A 22,429-nucleotide genomic window follows, 5' to 3' on the forward strand; every position below is an offset into this window, starting at 1 on the left:
TATAGTTACATGGCACCCAGCCTAGGGGCACCTAGGGCACACCTTAGGGGTGACTTATATGTAAAAATAAGGTAGTTTAAGACTTTGGAACTACTTTTAATTCCAAAGTCGAATTTGCATATAACTTTAATTTAAAAGCAGCCAGCAAGGCAGGCCTGCCTTTAAAATGACACTGGGCACCTCAGCAGTGCACTATGCTGGGTCCCTAAACCTACATGCCCTACCATATATTAGGGACCTATAGGTAGGTTGACTTGGCCAATTATAATTTGCCTAATTTGCATACTGGTTTTACACAGAGCACAGGCCCTGGGACTGGGTAGCAGTACCCAGGGCACCATCAGAGTCAGGAAAACACCAGCAAAAAGTGGAAAATGGGGGCAAAAAGTTAGGGGGCCTCTGCAATCAGCCCTGTTCTCTCACAGTTTCTATGATTCTTGGATATATGGCACAATTAGTAATCATATTTTTAAAACTGCATCTTTGCCTAGTGTTTCAGTTTTTGGTTTTCATACCTTCACTTTTAACCCTATGACGTAACACCCCCCCACACCCATGGGCTATACACTAGAGGTGCATAACCCCAGCACATAGCCTGCATGCCTGACTTGCAGGATATTGGATTGGATATGTCTGTTTTTTGTTTGCTTTGTTTCCCATGTCATTTATTTATGTTTTTATTATTTTTAATTTATTTCAAGGCCCATGGACACTTTTTAAAATTATTTTTGAAATTCTATATATGAATTGTAATTGAATACAAATGCACAGGGTTTTTATAGCTAATTTGGAGAGATTCTTTTAATGTTAATACTTACATCTGTGTCTCTTGAGGTACAGTGACTCTCAATGTTGCCACTATTGACTTTGGTGACTCTAAGTAGTAGGGGTGAACCCCAGATGCAGAGTGTCTATACTGCACAGGTCAAATGTTAACACAACAGTACATTAATTCATTTTTTATATTTACAGATTTTCATGGTAAAACAGGAAGGCTTTTCAGAGTATTCAAAAGGAGTTATTCTGCGTTCCACTGTGGAGAAATTTCTATCAAGAGAGAAAATATTTCCAGAGGATTATATGTCACAGTATTTTAAGCTTCTGGAAAAATTCCAGATTGCTTTGCCTTTAAGGAAAGATCAGCTCCTTATTCCAAGCAGGTATTCTCTTCAAGATGTGAACACACTGAGATATTTATCATTATGTATCAAAAACATATATATGCATGCAACATTCAAACAGACTAATATCATGATGCAAATATCATTCTGGTGCAATTCATTTCTAGCAATATTAATAATATGCACATGAAAGTGTATGTTACTCTTATCTTTAAACCATAAATAGGATGTTTATGCTAATGCAGATATTCTACATTTAGAATACACAACTGTAATTAAGGTGGCTTTGTCTGTTTACAGATTGTAGCATTATTGTGAGATATTAGACTCGGTGTTAGGTGGTATATTTAGGAAAATACCAAAATTGCTTGTCAGATTATATTTATTTTTGATTTAATCACTTATTTATTTTTTCATTAATTTAGTTTTCTTTTTTTTTTAATTCAAACATTAAAAATGAGCCCTGTTGTTATGCACCTAATCCTGCTACTCTAAACAAGGACTGATATAGGTACCAGATTGTTTTATTACAGTGCAGTCAGTGGCACAGGAGTCTTCATTAGGCAGCACACATGGATGAAGTCTACTGATTGATCTGGGAATGTCCTAGGTCAGCTGATGAATATGGTCTTTCAAGTGCAAAGGGGAAGATAATCTTTGGGCAGAAAGGGGGTCATTTGCCCTAGAAAGGTAAGCAAAACAGAGTGATTTTGTCAGCATTGAGACTCACTTCATCAGTTATTAAATTTGATCAGCTCAGTAATACAAGAAACCTGGAGACTACAGTCTCAATTTAATAGGACAAAACAACAGACTCAATCTCTCCCACAAAAGTATTTTAGCGCCTACATAGAAGGTCAGTCTGGAAGGAGTAGACTACGGCATTCTTCTTCACACTTAACCCCCCTCACAACGTCATAACATTTGGGTGCTTGGTCTTTAAGGCCAGGACACTCTAGTCGGGGCTTCTGTGTTATCTGTCTTCATGAACTTGGAAGTGATTATATTTTAATATCGTAAATTGTGAAATATTCCTGATATAAGATTGAGTTATTCTGTCTCCTTTTTCAGAAACCTGCTTTTTGCTTCCTCCCCAAAACACGTAGGCAAACATGTGGATGAACAGAATTAATAGGTCTCCATGCAGAAGGAGCAACAGAATGAGTCCTCTTAGTAGGCTGAGGCAAGGGGTGTTGTTCCAGTTATGTTCTGATGTGCAAGGAGGAAATAAGAGAATCAATATTGGATTTACTCTTCAAAACATATTCCTAAAAAAATCAAAATTCTTATATTGCAATCTGGAGGATATTCTGAAAGCCCAGCAAGTACAGAATTGACCGGTCTTGCAGCTCCAAAACACATACTTCTATATACCTATCTCTACAGGTCACAGAAAGCAGTTCTGTGATAGGAAGCAAACATTTGAAATATTAAGCTCTCCTCATTGATCTTCTCTCAGTCCCGGAGTGTTCACTCTGATGTCAGGATGAATAATCCATTTTCAACTTCAGTAAATTGACTTTACTCTTACTTTGATGGCTTCTGATCATTTTCCCCCTCTCTAGTTGTGCTTCAACAGAGCTTGCACTCGACGGTAACCTTCTTACACAGTCTAGTGTTTTCAAATCAGTAAGAAACAGTCCTAGGCAGTGCCTAAAAGGCTTCAGTCCATTGGAATTATTCTGAACCAGTGGTTCAAGTATTTATGCCTCCAGAAAGCGTCTTCTATGTTCAGTAATTGGTTACATGGTTTTGAGTGAATCTGATTCAGACCACCAGGCCAGCTCTTTGTCTTTTAGCATTGATGTTGTCTTGCATCTTCCTTGTTCCTCATACATGCTTACAGACGAGACCTCTGAAGTCATTAGAACATCAGCAATAGAACCAGATCTTTCAGCACCTGAAGAATCAGATCTCTATCCTTCTATACCTATTCTCTATGCTTCCATTGCAGTCACTCCTCATGAACATGCTGGAATGGTAACCTTTCATATGTCCTTGAATGCGGGTTATATTGGCAAATGAATGCATTTCTGCTTCACTGTGGGACACACTCGGGGAATAGGACAACTAATTCAATTGGATATTCAGAAGAATAATTTCACACCAGCCATTTGAAAGTAGGAAATGTATACCTGGCATTGAGAGCATTTCTTCTGCAGGTAAAAATGTAGCTTGTTCAGATTCTAATGGATAACACCTCCACAATATATAATGTAGTAACGTTCCAAGTCCCTCTGTGAGCAAGTTGTAAACAGGTTCAACAGGGCCACATATTAAGGAATGTGTCATTCATCAGCTCTATCTCTGCCTTAAAATACCATGTCAGATCACCAAGAAGATTATTTGTAACAAATTTTAAATGGGAAATTCTTCGAAGTTACAGATCTCATTTTTCAAAGGACAAGTTAGACATAATACTTTGTGCATTCCAAGCCAGTACACAATATCCTACATTTTGCTTGTGAGGGCCTGATATTATGTATTTCATCAGCTCACTTTGCTGCAAAGAACTCTTCAAAAGAAACAGCATCACAAGACTGTTTTTATAGCTTTAGTCCTTTGTTTTAATGCAAGACTCTGGTTCTGCATCAGGGTTTTTCAGCAAAAGTACACCTTCTTGCCATGTGTGCTTGTTTCTACCTTACTAAGCTAAATATGATTTGTACCCACACCGGAAGCAACTCACTTGTGGATTGTCATGGCCACACTCCACTGTTGGAGAACCTTCTCTCACACCTGAACCACCTGCTGCAGAACCTCAGGCTGCACACTCAATCTTCATGTTTGGAACTTGAGAGGCCAGCACTTTGTTTATCATTCATTTCAAAGGTTATAAAGGTTCATCTTGTGGTCAGACATCATGCTAACAAAAATATCTATTCCTGGGCATTATCAATCTTCGGAGCATGGTGCCACAAGAAGTCATTAGGACTAGTTCAGGTAGAAAATACAGGGAGTGCAGAATTATTAGGCAAATGAGTATTTTGACCACATCATCCTCTTTATGCATGTTGTCTTACTCCAAGCTGTATAGGCTCGAAAGCCTACTACCAATTAAGCATATTAGGTGATGTGCATCTCTGTAATGAGAAGGGGTGTGGTCTAATGACATCACCACCCTATATCAGGTGTGCATAATTATTAGGCAACTTCCTTTCCTTTGGCAAAATGGGTCAAAAGAAGGACTTGACAGGCTCAGAAAAGTCAAAAATAGTGAGATATCTTGCAGAGGGATGCAGCACTCTTAAAATTGCAAAGCTTCTGAAGCGTGATCATCGAACAATCAAGCGTTTCATTCAAAATAGTCAACAGGGTCGCAAGAAGCATGTGGAAAAACCAAGGCGCAAAATAACTGCCCATGAACTGAGAAAAGTCAACCGTGCAGCTGCCACAATGCCACTTGCCACCAGTTTGGCCATATTTCAGAGCTGCAACATCACTGGAGTGCCCAAAAGCACAAGGTGTGCAATACTCAGAGACATGGCCAAGGTAAGAAAGGCTGAAAGACGACCATCACTGAACAAGACACACAAGCTGAAATGTCAAGACTGGGCCAAGAAATATCTCAAGACTGATTTTCTAAGGTTTTATGGACTGATGAAATGAGAGTGAGTCTTGATGGGCCAGATGGATGGGCCCGTGGCTGGATTGGTAAAGGGCAGAGAGCTCCAGTCCGACTCAGACGCCAGCAAGGTGGAGGTGGAGTACTGGTTTGGGCTGGTATCATCAAAGATGAGCTTGTGGGGCCTTTTCGGGTTGAGGATGGAGTCAAGCTCAACTCCCAGTCCTACTGCCAGTTCCTGGTAGACACCTTCTTCAAGCAGTGGTACAGGAAGAAGTCTGCATCCTTCAAGAAAAACATGATTTTCATGCAGGACAATGCTCCATCACACGCGTCCAAGTACTCCACAGCGTGGCTGGCAAGAAAGGGTATAAAAGAAGGAAATCTAATGACATGGCCTCCTTGTTCACCTGATCTGAACCCCATTGAGAACCTGTGGTCCATCATCAAATGTGAGATTTACAAGGAGGGAAAACAGTACACCTCTCTGAACAGTGTCTGGGAGGCTGTGGTTGCTGCTGCACGCAATGTTGATGGTGAACAGATCAAAACACTGACAGAACCCATGGATGGCAGGCTTTTGAGTGTCCTTGCAAAGAAAGGTGGCTATATTGGTCACTGATTTGTTTTTGTTTTGTTTTTGAATGTCAGACATGTATATTTGTGAATGTTGAGATGTTATATTGGTTTCACTGGTAATAATAAATAATTGAAATGGGTATATATTTGTTTTTTGTTAAGTTGCCTAATAATTATGCACAGTAATAGTCACCTGCACACACAGATATCCCCCTAACATAGCTAAAACTAAAAACAAACTAAAAACTACTTCCAAAAATATTCAGCTTTGATATTAATGAGTTTTTTGGGTTCATTGAGAACATGGTTGTTGTTCAATAATAAAATTAATCCTCAAAAATACAACTTGCCTAATAATTCTGCACTCCCTGTATGTTGAGGCTTCATTAGACCTGGCATCCTTAGGATTGTCTTTCTTCAGACTTTTTGTCTTTTACCTCCTGTGTTGCTGTTGTATCTCTTTGTTAGCCTTAGGACTCTAAGCACTTTACCACTGGTAACCAGTGCTAAAGTGCATGTGCTTCTCCACTAAACATGGTAACATTGGTGTATCCACAATTAGCATATTTAATTTACATGTAAGTCCTTGTAAAGTCTTATACTATAAAAACCAGGGCCTCTAAATTATATGCTACTAGCGGGTCTGTAGCACTGATTCTGTCATCCACTTAAATAGCTCTATAACCATGTCTCGGGCCTGCCACTGCAGAGACTATGTGTGAAGTCTCACTGCCACTCCGACTTAGCATATAAAACCTCTTGTCATACCCCAAACTCCCATTTTCTTACATATGTCACCCCTAAGGTAGGCCCTAGGTAACCCAGAGGGCAGGGTGGCATGTAAGCAAAGGCAGGACATTTACTTCTGTCATAGTAATGTAAAACTCCCAAAATTGTTTTTCATTACAGTTAGGCCTGCCTCTCTCATAGGCTAGCACTGGGAATTCTTTATAATACCTTTGAGCTGTAATTCCTGATCTGAGAGGAGTAGCTGCATCATGTTTAGTACCTTTGGAATGGTAATAATAAATCCTCTTTACTGGTTAAGTCTGATTTATTATTACTATTTTAGGAATGCCACTTTTAGAAAGTGGGCATTTCTCTGCACACACAGCCCAGTGTGTCCGCAGCCTATCTCCAATACATGTCTCCCTGGGCTGGGTGACAGCTACACTTGTGCATTTTCTCCAGACACCCACAGCGCAGGATACTCAACTCCATCTGCTTGAATCTGCATACTGATGGGTCTTCCTGGGAAGGAGATTGGGAAGGGCTCACACACTTCAAAGGATAGTGACCAGAGTCCACACAAAGGGGCTGATTACCTCCCACTGATAGTCTAAAGATGAGTCATCCTCAACATCCAAGGCACTTGCTAGTATAAGTACTGGGTCTTTGACACACAAAAATCTGTATACTTCTGGACTCAAGGACACTCTGCTGGAGTAAAGCCTGGTGTGCCAGTATTGCCACTCTACAAGGCCTGACTAATCCCAGGCACTGCTACTCTGCCCTGTTGATCTCTCCCCTACACCTCAAGGACTAATCATCTCTCTAGAGTTTCTTCAAGGGCTTGCTGACTTGTCTCCAGTTTAATTGAGAGTCTCCAAGACATCAAAGACCCTGTCGCCCCATTTGGACATCACTGGGCTTAACATTACTGACAGTCTGAGTGTGGTGCCCTCAGGGCGATCTCTGCTTTTAGGAGCCTACTGTGAGGCCGTGTGTTGGGTCAGAGTTCCTCGTGTTGCGGATATTAGGACAGAGTGTGCCTTACCCGGGGCCCGATGGACTGTGTGTCTGGCCCGACATTACTGCACAGCCTGCTTGCTTCCATCAGAGGAAGTTGTGTTCCGAACTGAGCAACACAGGCTCGTCTACCCAGCTGCAGGGAGAAAGCCATATGGCAGCACGGCTCAGCCGAAACACGGCTCGATGAGGTGAGAGGCTACTGTAGGACTGCGTGTAGAAGCGCACCGGCGTTTCTAACGTCCCAGTGGACTCCCGGCCCTGAAACCTGCCAACGCACTCAGTGAGGAAGAAATGTTTGGCATTCCAGACCCTCGGTGCCAACGAAGAAGGTAACTGGAGTATATATTGGAGGGGGATTGCCACCTCTAAGCGAAGCCTTGTTCCGTTTTTGCTAAATGTCACTTTCCAATTTCAATTTGTCCAGTCACATCCTGTTAAGTCAATAATTAGATCTGTCTCGTGATAATCTTGATTTGCTAAGATAAAGAATCTCTATTTTTTAAATAAACCGGAAGTGGAATATTATTTTATGCATTGCTTTCCAAGTTAAGCCGGCCTATTGTCCACCAAGCTGGCAGAGGGTGAGCACACGCTAATTTATGCTTTGTAGACTTACCCTGATTAGGACTTTGTGTTTACTTTTCTTTCTCTGACTTCAAAGTGAGAGGATTTATGCAACAATCTTGCTGGATACTTGGGGGTAGGAAATAGTTTTTTTCTATCACATGACAACATTTATTTAAACTGTGCAAGGATTAGAGAATATATCAGAAATATGAGTACAAATGAAGCACATTTTTGTTATTTGTTATTTATGAACTGTGCTGTAAACAAATACCTTTATATGATTTAAACAAATCATTACATTAGGTGATGCAATTTCCACACATCACGTCTGTGCACCGTTTAGTTTTATTTGAAAAACTGTATGTCTGTGCAAATGTAATGGTCATTTCAATCAAAAACGTGTTGTTACCACACCATGCATACTCCACTCTACTTTGCACCACTGCATCCTACTCTGCACCACTCAATTTTACAACACTCCATGCCATTGCACTGTGTAACACTGCACTCGTCTGCACTCTTCTCCATTCTACACAATGCCACTGCCATCTATGCTACTTCACACTACGCTTTTCTGCTCTACTCTGTACCATTCTACTCTATGCCAATGCACTTTATGCCTCACTACACCACTGAACTCTGCACCTCTGCACGCTATACCAGTCTAGGCAACACCAATCTACTTTGCATATCTCCACTATACGTCACTCTGCAACTCTGCACTCCATGCCACTGCACTCTATGCCAATACACTGTATGCTAGTTCACATTACTCTGTAGCACTCAACTCTATGCCCCTGCACTCTACATCAATACACTGTACGTTACTCATCTACTCTGCACCACTGCACTCTATGCCACTGCACTCTATGCCATCACACTCTATTCCACCCTGCACCTCTCCACTTTATGCCACTTCACTCTACTGTGAAGCAATCTACTTTATGCCACCTACACACTGCATTCTAGGCCACTGCACTCTACCCTGCACCTCTCCTCTCTGTGCCACTGCACTCTACTCTGAAACAATCTACTCTACGCCACTGCACTCTACGCCAGTGCACTCTAAACAGCTGCACTATGCGCCACCGCACTCTACTTTGCACAACTGTACTTTCTGCCACTCTACTCCACTTTACATCACTGCACTGACACTCTACTCTGCAGCATTGCACTCTCCGCCACTGTACTCTACACCGCTCTACTTTGTACTACTGCATTCTACGTCAATATACTCTACAGCACTATACTCTACTCTGCACTACTCTACGCTATTCTACTGTGTACCACTCTACACCACTACACTCTGTGCCACTCTAGTCTGTGCTGCACTCTACACTACTGCACTATACACCAACCTACACTACTGCACACTCGGCCACTCTATTGTACGCCACTCTAAGCTGCTGCACTCTATGCCACTCTACCCTGCACCCCTACACTCTACTATGCACCACTCTAATCTATGCTTCTGCATTCTATGACACTATATTGTAGTTAAACAGCAGCCAATAAAAACACCAATTACAAAAAAACTGCTTTTCCCATGAACACCAGAAGTCCATAATGTCCACCAATCACTGGTCTGACCCAGGTATATATGTCTCTGTTAACACAGGCCTTTCTCTTTTTTTGTAACAAAACCGAATAAGTACTTGACTCCTTGGAACTGGAATCTCCTAATAAAAAAACTGAACTCTGAAGATGTCATAGATCATCCTCCTGAAGCATACCCATCTTCATCTCACCCTTTGTCACCATATGACTGCTCAGGTACCTTTGTTCTCAGTACCTAGAAAAAAAGAGATACGCAAATAATAGCCTTCTCCAGAAATAATATAATGGTTGGGCATACAATCATTCAAACATAATGCATAGCAGAAATTCAACAAGATAAATAACACAATAAAGTATCTTCCGGGTGGGATAATCCTCGCATCCGTGTTCTTAATAGAATTGAAAATTCTTGACGCGTAAGCAAGAAATTATTTTATTCTATGTCAGGACTGGAGGCTTCGGATTATGCTAGTTCAAAGCTGATCCACAACTGCTGAAACAACATCAACAATAGGTTTGTGATAGAAAATCTTAAAAGTGGAGTCTGATGACCAATCAGCCACTCTGATAATATCCTCTAAACGAAAACCGGCAGAAAACACCTTAGAGGCCATAGCTCCCCTAACTGAATGTGGCCCAAACATACAAACATCTATCCCAGCTTCCTCCAAAATCCATCGAACCCAACGTGCCAGAGTAGCCACATAGACTGGAACAAGGGGTTTCTGCAGAGAAATGAGCAATCACCCTTGTAAATCTCCACAGAACTCCTGAGTACATTCTTCATAAGCTTTTAAACATTTTACATTGCATACTTTTTGTAGGTGAAGAAAAGCTGGATAAGAGACATATCTGGAAGCTGTCTTTGTACGGTTTGAAATAGTAAAAGAAACTTCAGAAGGAGTAAATACTCTACTTGCTAGATCCAGTCACGCACATCTGAGACCCGCCGACAGGACAGAAGACAAAGTGAAATAGTTAGCTTAGCTGAAAGTTGTTTTTGTGAAAGCTCTTCATTGCACGGCCGGGCTTTCCAAAACCGTAAGCCTATATCCACATCCCAAAGAGATGAATATCTGGATTGAGGCGGTTTAACCATCCTGATACCACGCAGTAGTTTACATACTAACGGGTCCGACCCAGAATATATTCTGCCGTCACAGAAATGTGATGTTGCAGGCAAAACTGCCAGAACTCCTTCGCAATTTCAATCAGAACGCACGATCTGGTCCCTCCTAGACGGTTTATGTACTGGACACCTGAAATGGTGTTCATCCAAAGAAGAATGCAACATCTCGCTTGACAAGGAGACGGGTAATGAATTGCAAATGACCCCGCTAGTAGTTCTAGGCAGTTGATATGTAGGTTCAACTCCTCTGTAGACCACCAGCCTCCTATCTGGACTGAACCACAGCGAGCACCCCAGCCCCATCGACTGGCATCCGACTCTATAATCACCTCCGGGATTGATGCAAAGATGGCTCTGTCATTCCACGCATCCATGTGTGCTAACCACCAATCGATCTCTGCTTTGGCTTCCCCCGACAGAACAATCTGTTCCACGTAATATAAACCTTTGCGAAGATGCAAGATCTTCAGACGTTGTAAAGCTCGATAATGAAGAGGCCCTGGAAATATTGCTTGGATAGAAGAGGCCAAAAGACCCATTAACCGCGCTAAGGTCTTCAATGATCTAGTCGGAGAGGCAAGTGCTCTCCTCAAATCTTTCTTGATGGAACTCCTCTTTGTCAGAGGTAATAGCATTTGGTCCTTGTCAGAGTCCACTTGAAAGCCTAAGAATTCTATGACTCTGGAGGGGGTCACCACTGACTTTTCTGAATTGATAAGGAATCCTAGATCCTGAAGTAGCTGGACTGTCCAAGATAGATGTAATAAGACCTACTTTACCAACTTAGCCATGATCAGAATATCGCCCAGATATATAATGAGGCGGACCTCTCTTTCTCTGAGGAACTGTACCACTGGTCTTAAGAGCTTGATAAAACATCATCGAGCGGAGGACAGACCGAAAGGAAGGACGGCAAATTCGTACCATTGATCTCGCCATTGGAATTGGAGATAACATTGGTGCAGTTCGGATAGAGGGACCGTAAGATATGCGTCTTTGAGATCTAACCATACTAAGAAGTCTCCCTCTTGAAGAAGATGTCTTAAGAGATGGATACCTTCCATCTTGAAATGACGGTATATCACCAATGAATTGAAATCTCTCAGATTGAGAACTAGGCAAGAACTGCCGCCTTTTTTCTGAACCAGGAAAATAGAACTGACAAACCCTGTAGGGTGGGGACTTGAACAGAGGATAGCTTGTTTCTGCAGAAGGCACGCCACCTCTTTTGTTCTTGAAAGAACTCTCTGGGAAAAATGAATAGGATGAGGAAGAGAACTATGCTGAGGGGGTATGTAAAACTCTATTTTTGGTCCCCGAACCGTCTGAAGAACACAAGGGTCTTGTGAAATACGCTCCCAAACCACAATGTGATCCTTCAACCTTCCCCCCAGAAAAACCTCTGTGAAGGGAATAATTCTCACCTGTAGAAGTTCCTTTGGAGGAGTTGAAACCACCTCTGTTGCTGCGGAAACCACGACCTCTATCTCGTCGGACTCCTGTTGGATAGAGCCCCGACCTGGAGTAATAACCTTGGCTCGGCTGACTGTAACCTCCAGAGGTCTGATAGTGTCCACGGCCTTGGCCTTGACCCCTGTAGCATCCGGCCCTGAGAAAAAGGCCCCTGTTAAACATCTTCTTCATTGAAGATTGGGCTTTGTCCAATGCGGGAAAGGTGGCAACATACTTCCCCACATCCTTGACAAATTTATCTCCAAAAAGCAAACCATTTGTCAAAGAACCAGCCTCATTAGGAGCCAATTCCGTTAGCTTAAAAAATGAACGCCTGTGTTCTGTTTACATAGCGTACTTTGCGTTGCCCAATATACACACAGCTCGCTGAGCCCATTAGAACCCGGTTTGGGGATCTAAAGGGGCATTAGATTCTTAGGCCTGGACAGCTAATTCTAAGATCTTCATGAGCGGACCAGCTATATCTAATAATTTATCTTGGAAGCCTTTCGGTCTAAACATTTCTTTGGATCTTTAGAAAATCTTTTTATGAAAGTTGCCATGTTTGGGTCCAAATCAGGAGTATCAGCCACTTTGCCCAGTGATGAAGAGTGGGGGCATTCTGTACGCAAAGTGTATGTCATGTTCAAAACCCTTTCTGATACGGTCTTGCACATAGTGCGCTACCTCTGCACATGGGATCCATTCGGTTGAGCAGGGATGGATTATGCTTTCTGGATCAGCAGGGAAAATTTCACAAAGTAAATAAATATAAAAATCTATACTGTCACTAAACAGCTTAAAGTGTGGAGGGAGCCCCTGCAAATCCCCCTGAGGCAAAGCCTTAATCCACTTATTCACCCCTTCTGGCATTCGAGGGCTTGAAGAAAAAACAATGAGGCTAAATATAGATGTGTGTGCTGTGTTCTCCTCAAGCTCACAATAAATTAAGGGAGATCCCAGGAGGACGTATGCGTGCCGTAACCATAGAAAGAGGACTAATCCTCGTCTGGGAGTCCCAGGAACTCCTAAACTTTTACTGCGGGCAAAGCCCATATCCGAAGCATGTCGTAGACACTCTGAACCGCCCTCAACAAAAAAGGTGGTTGGAGTCTAACGCCGGAAAACTATTTTATCAGAAGCGATCGATCGCGCAGCGAAAGGCAATTATAAGCACTGCAACGCATGTAGAGGCTGCTTCCGCTCCACTCTGTTAATGTAAAGCACCTTACAGTATTTAAATGATGAACGTTTTATCATCACAAGAAAGTCACTTATCTGTAGGCTTCAAGCAGAAAAGAAAGAGGAAGGACTGTGTTAACAGAGACAGATATACATTGGTCAGACTTGTGATTGGTGTACATTATGGACTTCTGGGAAAAGTAGTTTTTTGTTATTGATGTTTAGCTTGGCTGCTGTTTAACTTGCAGCAAAGAGAGAGAAGCATAATCCGAAGCCTCCAGTCCTGAAATAGAATTGTGAAGCGTTATTGGGGACTGTTTGTTATATAAAAGGTTTGCACCTATACTTTCCCACCGTGGCGACAATGGGGCTCCCAGGAGAAGTGTCATGAGGCTGGCCTGTCCTAGGACGCAGCATCTGGGGGTGCATTTAGATCAGACAGCATGGCCACCCAGGCTCGTAGGTGTTCCTCCTATTTGTCACTTTTGTGCTCATTTCATGCGTATTCGTTGACATCCCAGAGCCATTCTGAATGCTTCGGTGGATCTGTTCCCAACCACCTAATAGCTATGCAGCATTTAGCCAGGAGTAGACAGAGTAAGATACATTTTCTGCTACGTTTTTATTAGAAGGAGAGGGGATCAGACCTAGCAGTATCTGCTTCATTGGAAGCTGAATGTCCTACCCCATCGCTTTATTAATGTCCTTCACCACCATTTACCAATAAGGTATCAACCTCCCACACAAGCAGACCATGTGGATGAAGCTTGTTTCTATTCCTCCATAGCATGGACAGCAGTCACTACGGGTGTTGTATATAGTATGAAGTTTCTTGGGAGACAGATATGTTTGGTGTTCATGCTTGTATTGTAGTAATTTACATCTAGTGTTAGAGCTCACTAACTACACTCCCTCATGTACCTGTATCTAGTCTTTCAGGCACATCCTCCCATTTGGACTGAACCTGGAGCGTCCCTGACAGAATGTCCACTTGTAAGGCTTTGTAGATATTAATAATCAGTCTGCGTTCTCCTGCTGTGCTCAGCAGTGTCACCAGTATATCAGAGGTCAGCGGTGCTTGCGGAAGGGTTGACCACAGGTCTCGGGGTATTGCTGAGATCTTTGCATAGTGCAAATAGTGGCCCATTCGCAGTGTAAAGGTTTCCATGGTGTTGGTCCTTGTAATTAATTTTCCTGCAGGGTATAGGTCCCCTAAAACATTACAGCCCCGTCTTTCCATTTCTGGATGGACATAGATTCTGCTATTTTTAGAAAGGGTTGAAGAGGCCACATTGGCATATCCGGGGCATTGGGCACTTTCCGCAGTACTCGTGTGACCGTTCGCTCCTACAGCTCACACTTCTGATGGACTACGTTTGGTGTATTGGGGGGACCCGTTCACCCCCCATCAATAGCAGGAATAGTCTTTTCCCATAGGAACCTCATAGGAGTTTCTTTTCCCAGTTATCCTTTGCATCTAGCCAGTGGGCCTCATGCTGCAGATGTGTAGCCATATGATGCAGCTCCTTGTGAGGGACTTCAAGTCATCCCAGGTCCATTGACGGGCAGAGAGGCTGACACATTTCTGCCTATTAGCCAGCAGCAGTTCCACCATTAAACTTTCTAAGGTTTGGAAATATTGTCGAGGGATTGTGTAGAGGGCCCCCTGGAGGGCATATAAGCATCTGGGGGGTATAATCATTTTTACAATGGCAATATTGCCCATTAATGAGAGTGTGGAGCTCCTTCCAAAAACGTACTGAGGACCATAGACTGGTAATCACCCTTCCAAAATTAAGGTCAAAGAAAGATTGTGCTGTATAAGCCAAACTAATTTCTAGATATCATACCCCGTCCGATGCCCAAAGGAAGTGCCTCTGATGGTCAATCTGCTTGATCTCCCAGTGGGAATAGTTTGGATTTTAAAGGATTAACATGGAGGCCTGACATTTCACCAAACTCGTGCATCACATTTATGAGTATTGGGAGCCATATGGGTATTCCCTCCCACGTGATCCCCCAGGGGTGTAGGGTCCTGTGCAGCCCCTCCACCATTGGCTCCGTCGGCTCCATTGCGAGCTTTAAGAGGAGGGGCGATATGGACACCCCTGTCTCCGTTACCTATGTAACGAGAAGGCTGCAGACACCTCACTCCCGGATCTCACTCTGGTGTGTGGGGATGGATAGAGTAGTTGGGCCCTCTGTATATATTGAGGGCCCATGCCCATCTTCCGTAGCACCTGCCAGGGGTAATTCCAGTCTAAAGAATTGAACGCCTGTTCACTATCCAAGAGTGCCAAGGCTTATGACTCCTGGTATAACCGTGGGGGGGTGGTACACCAGCCAAAGTCACCGACAGTTATGGAGGGTACTCCGTTGGTCAATAAACCCTGACTGATCTGGGTGAATTACACGTGGAAGGGGAAGTAGTTGCTCCAGCATTGCATAACTAACGAGTTTGACGTCTACGTTCAGCAACGATATTGGTCAGTATAAAGAGGTCTCGGGGGGGTGTGACAGGGGGCAGGTCCTACCTCATTTTGGTGTCATAATTAAGGCCTCAGGCATTGATTGTCACAGGGACCCCTGGTGGAGAGCCTCCTGGTAGACCTCCAACAACTTATCAACCATTTGGTCAGAATTCCGGCTGTAGAATACTGCGGCCAGTTCATTGCTGCTTGGAGTTTTTGCGGCTTTCATATTCTTAATTGCCACAAGGATCTCTTCCCGGGCGATGAGTCTGTCTAGGTGTTCTTGATCAATAGGGTATAGCATTGGGAGTTGTAGTTCTAATAGGTATCTAGTTCGGCGTGTCTCTGAAACCCCTGCCAGTACGACATACGTTGAGCTCAGATGAACCTGATTAATGACCATTTAGGTGCAATCCAGGGATCCCTACTCGATAGGGATAGACATTATCAGGACCTGTTGGGCTCCTGTCTAGTCAGCTTGGCAAGCATCACCACGGTTTTCGCGCCTTCTGCATGTAGTCATTGGCAATATGCTGTATAAACATGCTTCTCAAGTCAGCAACAGTCATCAAGTACCACCCTACAGCCCTCCCACCAGTCCTCCAGTATTTCTGTGTGAGTGTGCAATTCTTTTTCTAAGGCAGCTAGTTCTTTTTTGTGTTTCTGAATATCCCTGAACAGTTGTTACCTCAACCCGTAAGACAATTATAAGCACACACCCCTGGAGTACCACCTTCATTGTCTCCCAGTCTAGTGCTCTGGAACTTGTGGTGCCCCAGTTTTTCTCGAAATAGTATGAAAGTGACTCTTAGATAGTAGCTTCAAACAGGGGATCGACCGGTGTCTTGGCTCTTAGTCTCCACAGATGTATTACAGTGCCCCCGCTTCCCCACGAAGCTCATCAAAACCAGGGAGTGGTCTGACATATACCGGGTTTGGTAGGAAATCTCTTTAACCTATTGTGCCAGGCTATTGGAGACAAGACAGTAACCTAGTCGACTGTGGGTGCCTGCAGCAGGCGTATAGAAGGAATGCATTTTCTTAAAATGGGTGTCTCTCACGCTACACATCCAGGAGTTGGAGGCCCTGGATTGTATTGTATAGGGTTCTAATCATGCTGGGTCTATTTTATTGCCTAGGCGAATCTCTATCATGTGCCCCATTAAGGACGCAGATACAATCACCTCCCAGTATAATGTTCACTTCAAGGTACTGCAACGCGAACGCGATCACCGTTGTATAGTAGTCTGGTTGCTCAGTGTTCGCCATTTACACATTTATTAGACAGAGTTTACATCCATTCAAATCACCATGTAAGATAATGTATCTACCCTGCAGGTCAAGGACATGACTTCTGTAATGAAATGGGAGCTACCATTAATGTACCTTTGGCAAACCCAAAGTAAGATGTGGCAAAGAGTTGTGCTCCCCATCTCCTACAGAGAGAAGGAATACAGTGCTCTTATACATGTGTTTCTTGCAGGAATGCTATTGACACCTTGTAGCGTTTCAAATATGCAAACACTCTGCAGTGCTTTTCATAAGGAGCAATACTCCTGACATTCTATGACATGAGCTTAAATGCACATCCTACCATCATTTGACGATTTGAATCGACCTTTGAACCAGAGGAAGATCCCAACCTCCCATCACCCGGCCAGACCACAGGAGAACAAAAATCCAGACCACATTCATACAAGAGCAGCACATAAGTCCTCAACTTGAACATCTGAAGAATGTGTTTCACAAACTGGTAGGAATCACAGAAAATAGGAAAAATCAACTGCCACCTAGGAAAATGCAAAAACCGAGGGAAACAATGTCTTACAACTCTGCAAGTTGCTAAAAGCTGGAAATATGCTCATCTTAGCACAGCAAACCATTTGTCAATGCCATTTAAAAATATACATATATTTCTTGTACAACACTTTACCCCATTTCTTTAAAGGATGCAACAAACTTTTGTAACGTTGTGGCCATTTTCCTGGTTCCCTATTAGGCAATCAAGAAAACCCTGAAGGGATGTGAAAAACGACACAAATTTGGCTTGGATACCATTGTAATAAAACAATGAAGTTAAAAAGGCTTAATCATGTAGTGACTTGAACATCAAAATATAGCACTAGGAGGAATAGGGGGAACTTCATTAACTAAGGGCTCAGTGGCGGCTGACACTCAGCGAGGGGGTGGGCAGTGAAATTGTTTTTTTAAAAATACACTTACCTTCGAGGGAGACGCGATCATGTCCCCTCCAGCCTCGTCCTGGCTGCACGCAGGCTCCCAGCCAATCGTGAGCCTGCTGTCAACAGCATGACAGCAGTGTTGTGATTGGTCTGAGCAGCCTGCTTTGCCGCTCAGGCTGGGAATGGGAGCCTGTGCATGTTCTCCACTGGGCTGTGCAATACAGCCGGGTAGAGAACATGCAAAGTGCGCATGTCAGTTTTGCTGGCTCAACATGACCGGCCAAACAGACATGCGCACTTTGTGCTGCAAAGGCTCTTCTCTGGCTCCCTTCCTCCAGCCCAGCACTGCCCCTTAATCGCAGCAAAATAAAATGATAATAACATCGCATTATTATCATTTTATTTTTTCTTTCCCCACAATCCATTTGGGCGACACTCCTCTGCCTTAGAGGAGGAGCCACCCCTGTGAGGGGTTATTGCACTGGTGTTACAGAAACAACATAGTTCATCTTTGCAGAAAAGCCTCACAATCCTGCAGCCCATTGAACAACACAGGTTGTTCTATAATATAGTTTCTGGATACTCTTCGCACAAAAAACCTTGTTCACTTGTGAGAAATTAGAATTTAGCCGGTTCTGTCCGTTTGTCTCTAAAATTGTTGTCATTCCTCATCAGTACCGCTGTATGTGTTAATTTCCATTTTCTGCTCGAATTAGTTTGTCAAGCAAAAGTATTTTTCAAGTTGTGACTATAGCACTCATATTTCCTGCAATGTAGACTTTTTTTGCATATTTAACTTATAAAGATGATAATATATGTCTCAAGTGCTATTTGGAAGACCCCATTGATGTTAGATTTAACTATGCCTATTTATGTGATAATTGATGGAATCTGTCTGGTTGAACTGTAGATTTTTTTTCCTGAAACAGACATATTCTTTCAAATTCCACAGTGTGAGATATGCGGTATCACAATGGAAAGTTTCATGTTTCTTAAAGGGTTTGTTTTGTTTTAGGTTGTAGGCTTTTGCAGAGAGTGTGAACAAGGGAAGGCGACAGTCATTTTAGCCAAGGTATTAAAGATCATACTGGTAGTGTTACTAATGAAGCTCAAACTAGTAAGATTTGATAATAGGTAAGAGTATGTGACTGTGAATGTAGGACAGTTGTGTAGATGTTACTTTCTACTGCTCTACGAGGCAGTCAGAGTATGCAACTGCACCTCCTTCTGTGTGATACATGGCTATAACGATCAGAGCTTTGTTGTGAAATTATTCTGAAATGTAAATAGTGTATTTGTAGCATGTTTTGGTCATAGATACATGTGCTTAGCATACTCATGCCATCTAGTGTTTGTCTCAGATGTTTGCAACTTGTTTTTCTTTGAAGAAGTCTATTGAGTCATGAGGTGTAGTGACTCCTATATCCTGTATAGCGCATGGTCATTTGTTGGATTGTTTTTCTCCGCCATCAGGCTTGGACGTCTATCTCGGGGCTCTGGGAATGACACTTAAATGTGGTTTCACCGACCTTTTCGGTGACTGATATATCACCTTTCAACGGAGACTAGCAAAAAAAAGCCAGTGATGTACTGGTTTTCTGCAGATTCTTTTGCCTGGCCGAACTGAGGTCCCACTCAACTTCAATGTTTCACCGCCATCTTCTTTCACTCAACGCACATGAAGTGATGGTCTTCAGACACAACATAACATAACCGGAAGCATGCCTGGCCTTACGATCGAAGACGTCTCTTTGACAACACAGAGAGCACTGCTGGGCTCATACCACAATGCAGGTTCACCAGACAGAAGACTCTCCTGATATCTTTGGGGAACAGATTAAACCAGAGCCAGAACATAGCCTCCACACTGAAGCAGACACCAGGGCGAAGGCAAAAAACAGAAGGCACACTGATGAATATCCCCATTGTCGCCAGGAGTGGGGAAGGGTCAGAATCTGACCATGAACTAGAAGCTCAACCATTCGTTTTGACAGGGCATGTAAGTGGTATGGCAAAAAAAAAAAGCCTCCCTCACCCAAAATAAAGTACGTACACAGGCTCAAGGAACCTCCACTGCCCTTGTGCTGTGGAGGTGTCCGTCACAAAGCACAAGACCAGATAGTCATCCCAGCGCCGAAACAATCTGTAAGGCCACCGAACAAATTATCAGTTCAAGTTGTTGCCATTCAGAGTAACTAATGCACCAAGAGTATCCACAAAATGGCTGCCAGATGTAGAAGCTCATCTCAGAAGTGGGGGGCTCACATGTGTTTCCCTACCTAGATGATTGGCTGATCAAGAGTGCAAACAAGCAGAGTTGTTTTTGGGACACTCAGAAAGTTATCAACCTTCTCCACAGGCTGGTTTTACCCTAAATGCTATAGAATTCCACCAGCAACCCTTGCAGCCATTCATAGGCGCTCCACTAAACTCCATTACAGCAAAAGCATACCTCTTTGCTGCAAGAGAAGAAAAGGTACAAAGTGCACTGCTTCTTTTTAAACCACATTGTCACGTCACGGTCAAAGCAGTGATGAGAGTTATAGTTATGATGGCCTCATGTGTATATACATAGTACCACTTGCGCAGGTGCACATACTCCCCTTACAACAGTGACTGCTTTGACAGTGGTCTCAAGTGGAGGGGCATCTACAAGATCTAGTTTTGATACGGCCAACGACCCATGGCTCTCTGCAGTGGTGGAACTGCAACAATCTGTTGAGGGTCATCCCTTCAAAGCCCCAGTTCCTCAAGTGACTATTACAACAGACTCATCCCTACACTTTTGAGGGGGGGACACATGCTAGATCTTATAGAACGCAGACAGTGAGACAGTGGTCTCTAGTGCAGAAACATCTACACATTAATCACCTAGAGCTTATTGCGGTTCAATTAGATCTCAAAGCTTTTCAGTAACATCTTCAGCACAAACGTGTTTTAGTCCACACCATCAACAGACAGTCATGTGCTACATTCAAAAACAAGGGGGCACACACTCCATACAGCTCTCATGGATAGCAGAGCGCATATGGCACTGCACCATACATCACAACATCCTCCTCCTAGCAGAATACCTACCAGGGGTGGACAACTGCTGAGCAGATATGCTCAGCAGGATGCATTAACAGGTGCACAAGCTGAACATTGATACAACGCTACTCCACTCATATTTCCAAGGGTGAGGAACCCCAGAGATAGACCTCTTTGCCAGAGAGCAGAACAGAAAGCCAAAGCTTCGCTTCCAGCTTTCCTCACTCCGTATCCAAAGACATTGGATGAACTGGTTAGGGATATTTGCTTATGCTTGTCCTTTTCTCCCTATCAATCCTTACCTGCTTCAGAAGTTCACACAGACATACCTCATACTAATTCTAATAACTCCAACTTGGGCTTGACAACTATGGTTCACAACTCTACTACAGCTGTCAGTTGTGCCACACGAAAACTACAAATATGGCCACACCCTCTAACTAAGGAGCAAGGCAGGGTCTTACACCCCAACCCCAAAAAACTAAATCTACCAATCTGGCTCCTGAGGTCCTAGAATTTGGATACCTAAAGCTGCCACAAGAATGTTTGACTATTCTGAAACAAGCTTGTAAGCCTATCACATGGACATGTTAGGCAACAAAATTGAAAAGATTTGTGAAGTATTGCCTAGCACAACAAATCCAGCCACTGTCCCCAACTGTACAAGACCACATTTGCTACCTACTACATTTACAGAAAGCAGGTCTTGCATGCATCTCCATTCAGTTACACTTAGCAGCTCCAGCTACGTAGGTGCAAAAAGATAAAACACATATTTGTTTCAAATTCTAGTTGTCAATGCATTTATGGGGGGGTTAAAAAGAGTTATTCTTCTCTCCATTCCACCAGCACCTGTCTGGAATCTTAATATAGTTTTCTGCAGGCAGATGGGTTCTCCGTTTGAACCACTAGATTTTTGTGGACTGCAGTTCCTTACATGAATGGTAGCTTTCTTAGTAGCTATAACATCTCTTAGCCAAACCAGTGAACTTCATGCACTCACTTTAGAAGACTTCTTCCAAATCTATCGTGATAAACAGTTATTAAGAACAAACCCCAGATTCCTCCCTAAAGTTGTTTGTTCTTTCCATGTAAACCAAACTATTGGACTCCCAGTTTTCTTTCCAAAACCAAACTCTGTAGTGGAAAAAGCTATATATACCCTTGATGTTAAAAGAGCGGTATTGTACCACAATAGAGCAAAACCTTTTCGTAAAGCTCAAAAACTTTTGGTAGCCATTTCAAATCCTCAGAAAGGCTCTCCAAACTCTAAAGCAGGAATTGCAAGATGGATAGTAAGATGTATATAAACATGTGACGTAAGACCAAACGTGTGCAACCTCAGCTCCAAGATCTCATCACACCTGCAAAAAAGGAGCCTCGTGGCTTTCCTGGGAAATGTTCCACTAGTGGGTATTGGTAAAGCATCCTCGTGGAATAACCCACATACATTCACAAAACATTGTTGTATGTAATGTCTTAGCTAACCAAAAGGTGAAAGTGGGTCAAGCAGTATTACAAACACTTTTTAAAGCGTCAATGTCAGCCATTAGCTAGCCACTGCATTTGGGGAGCACTGCTTTACAATTGATGTTAAGAATATGTAGCTATGTCAGCTACGTCCAACACATTCTATGAATGAAATATCTTATTTACCCTGGAAGCTAATAGCTGACACACACACTAGTATACTTATTCATTTTTCTCAAACTAAGCCTTGCATGTTCATCTTTATTGTCACATTTCCTGTTCCTGTCCTAAGCTCAACTGATGAGCCAAAAAAACAATTTAACAAAGGACCCGACGATCATGCACAATACAGACTATATGAGGAGTCACTA

General features: G+C 43.0%; 1 protein-coding gene across 3 annotated transcripts in view; it reads left to right on the forward strand.

Annotated features, from left to right (window-relative positions):
* Positions 1-22,429, forward strand: part of LRRK2 (leucine rich repeat kinase 2) — a 1,446,345-nt gene that overhangs the window by 839,563 nt on the left and 584,353 nt on the right. For all 3 annotated transcript variants that reach the window (XM_069229760.1, XM_069229761.1, XM_069229762.1), the window contains one exon: positions 973-1,160. In XM_069229760.1, coding sequence (XP_069085861.1) covers positions 973-1,160 — 188 coding nt within the window. The remainder of the gene's footprint in view (positions 1-972; positions 1,161-22,429) is intronic.

Source organism: Pleurodeles waltl, chromosome 4_1 (assembly GCF_031143425.1).
Source record: "Pleurodeles waltl isolate 20211129_DDA chromosome 4_1, aPleWal1.hap1.20221129, whole genome shotgun sequence".
NCBI lineage: Eukaryota > Metazoa > Chordata > Amphibia > Caudata > Salamandridae > Pleurodeles > Pleurodeles waltl.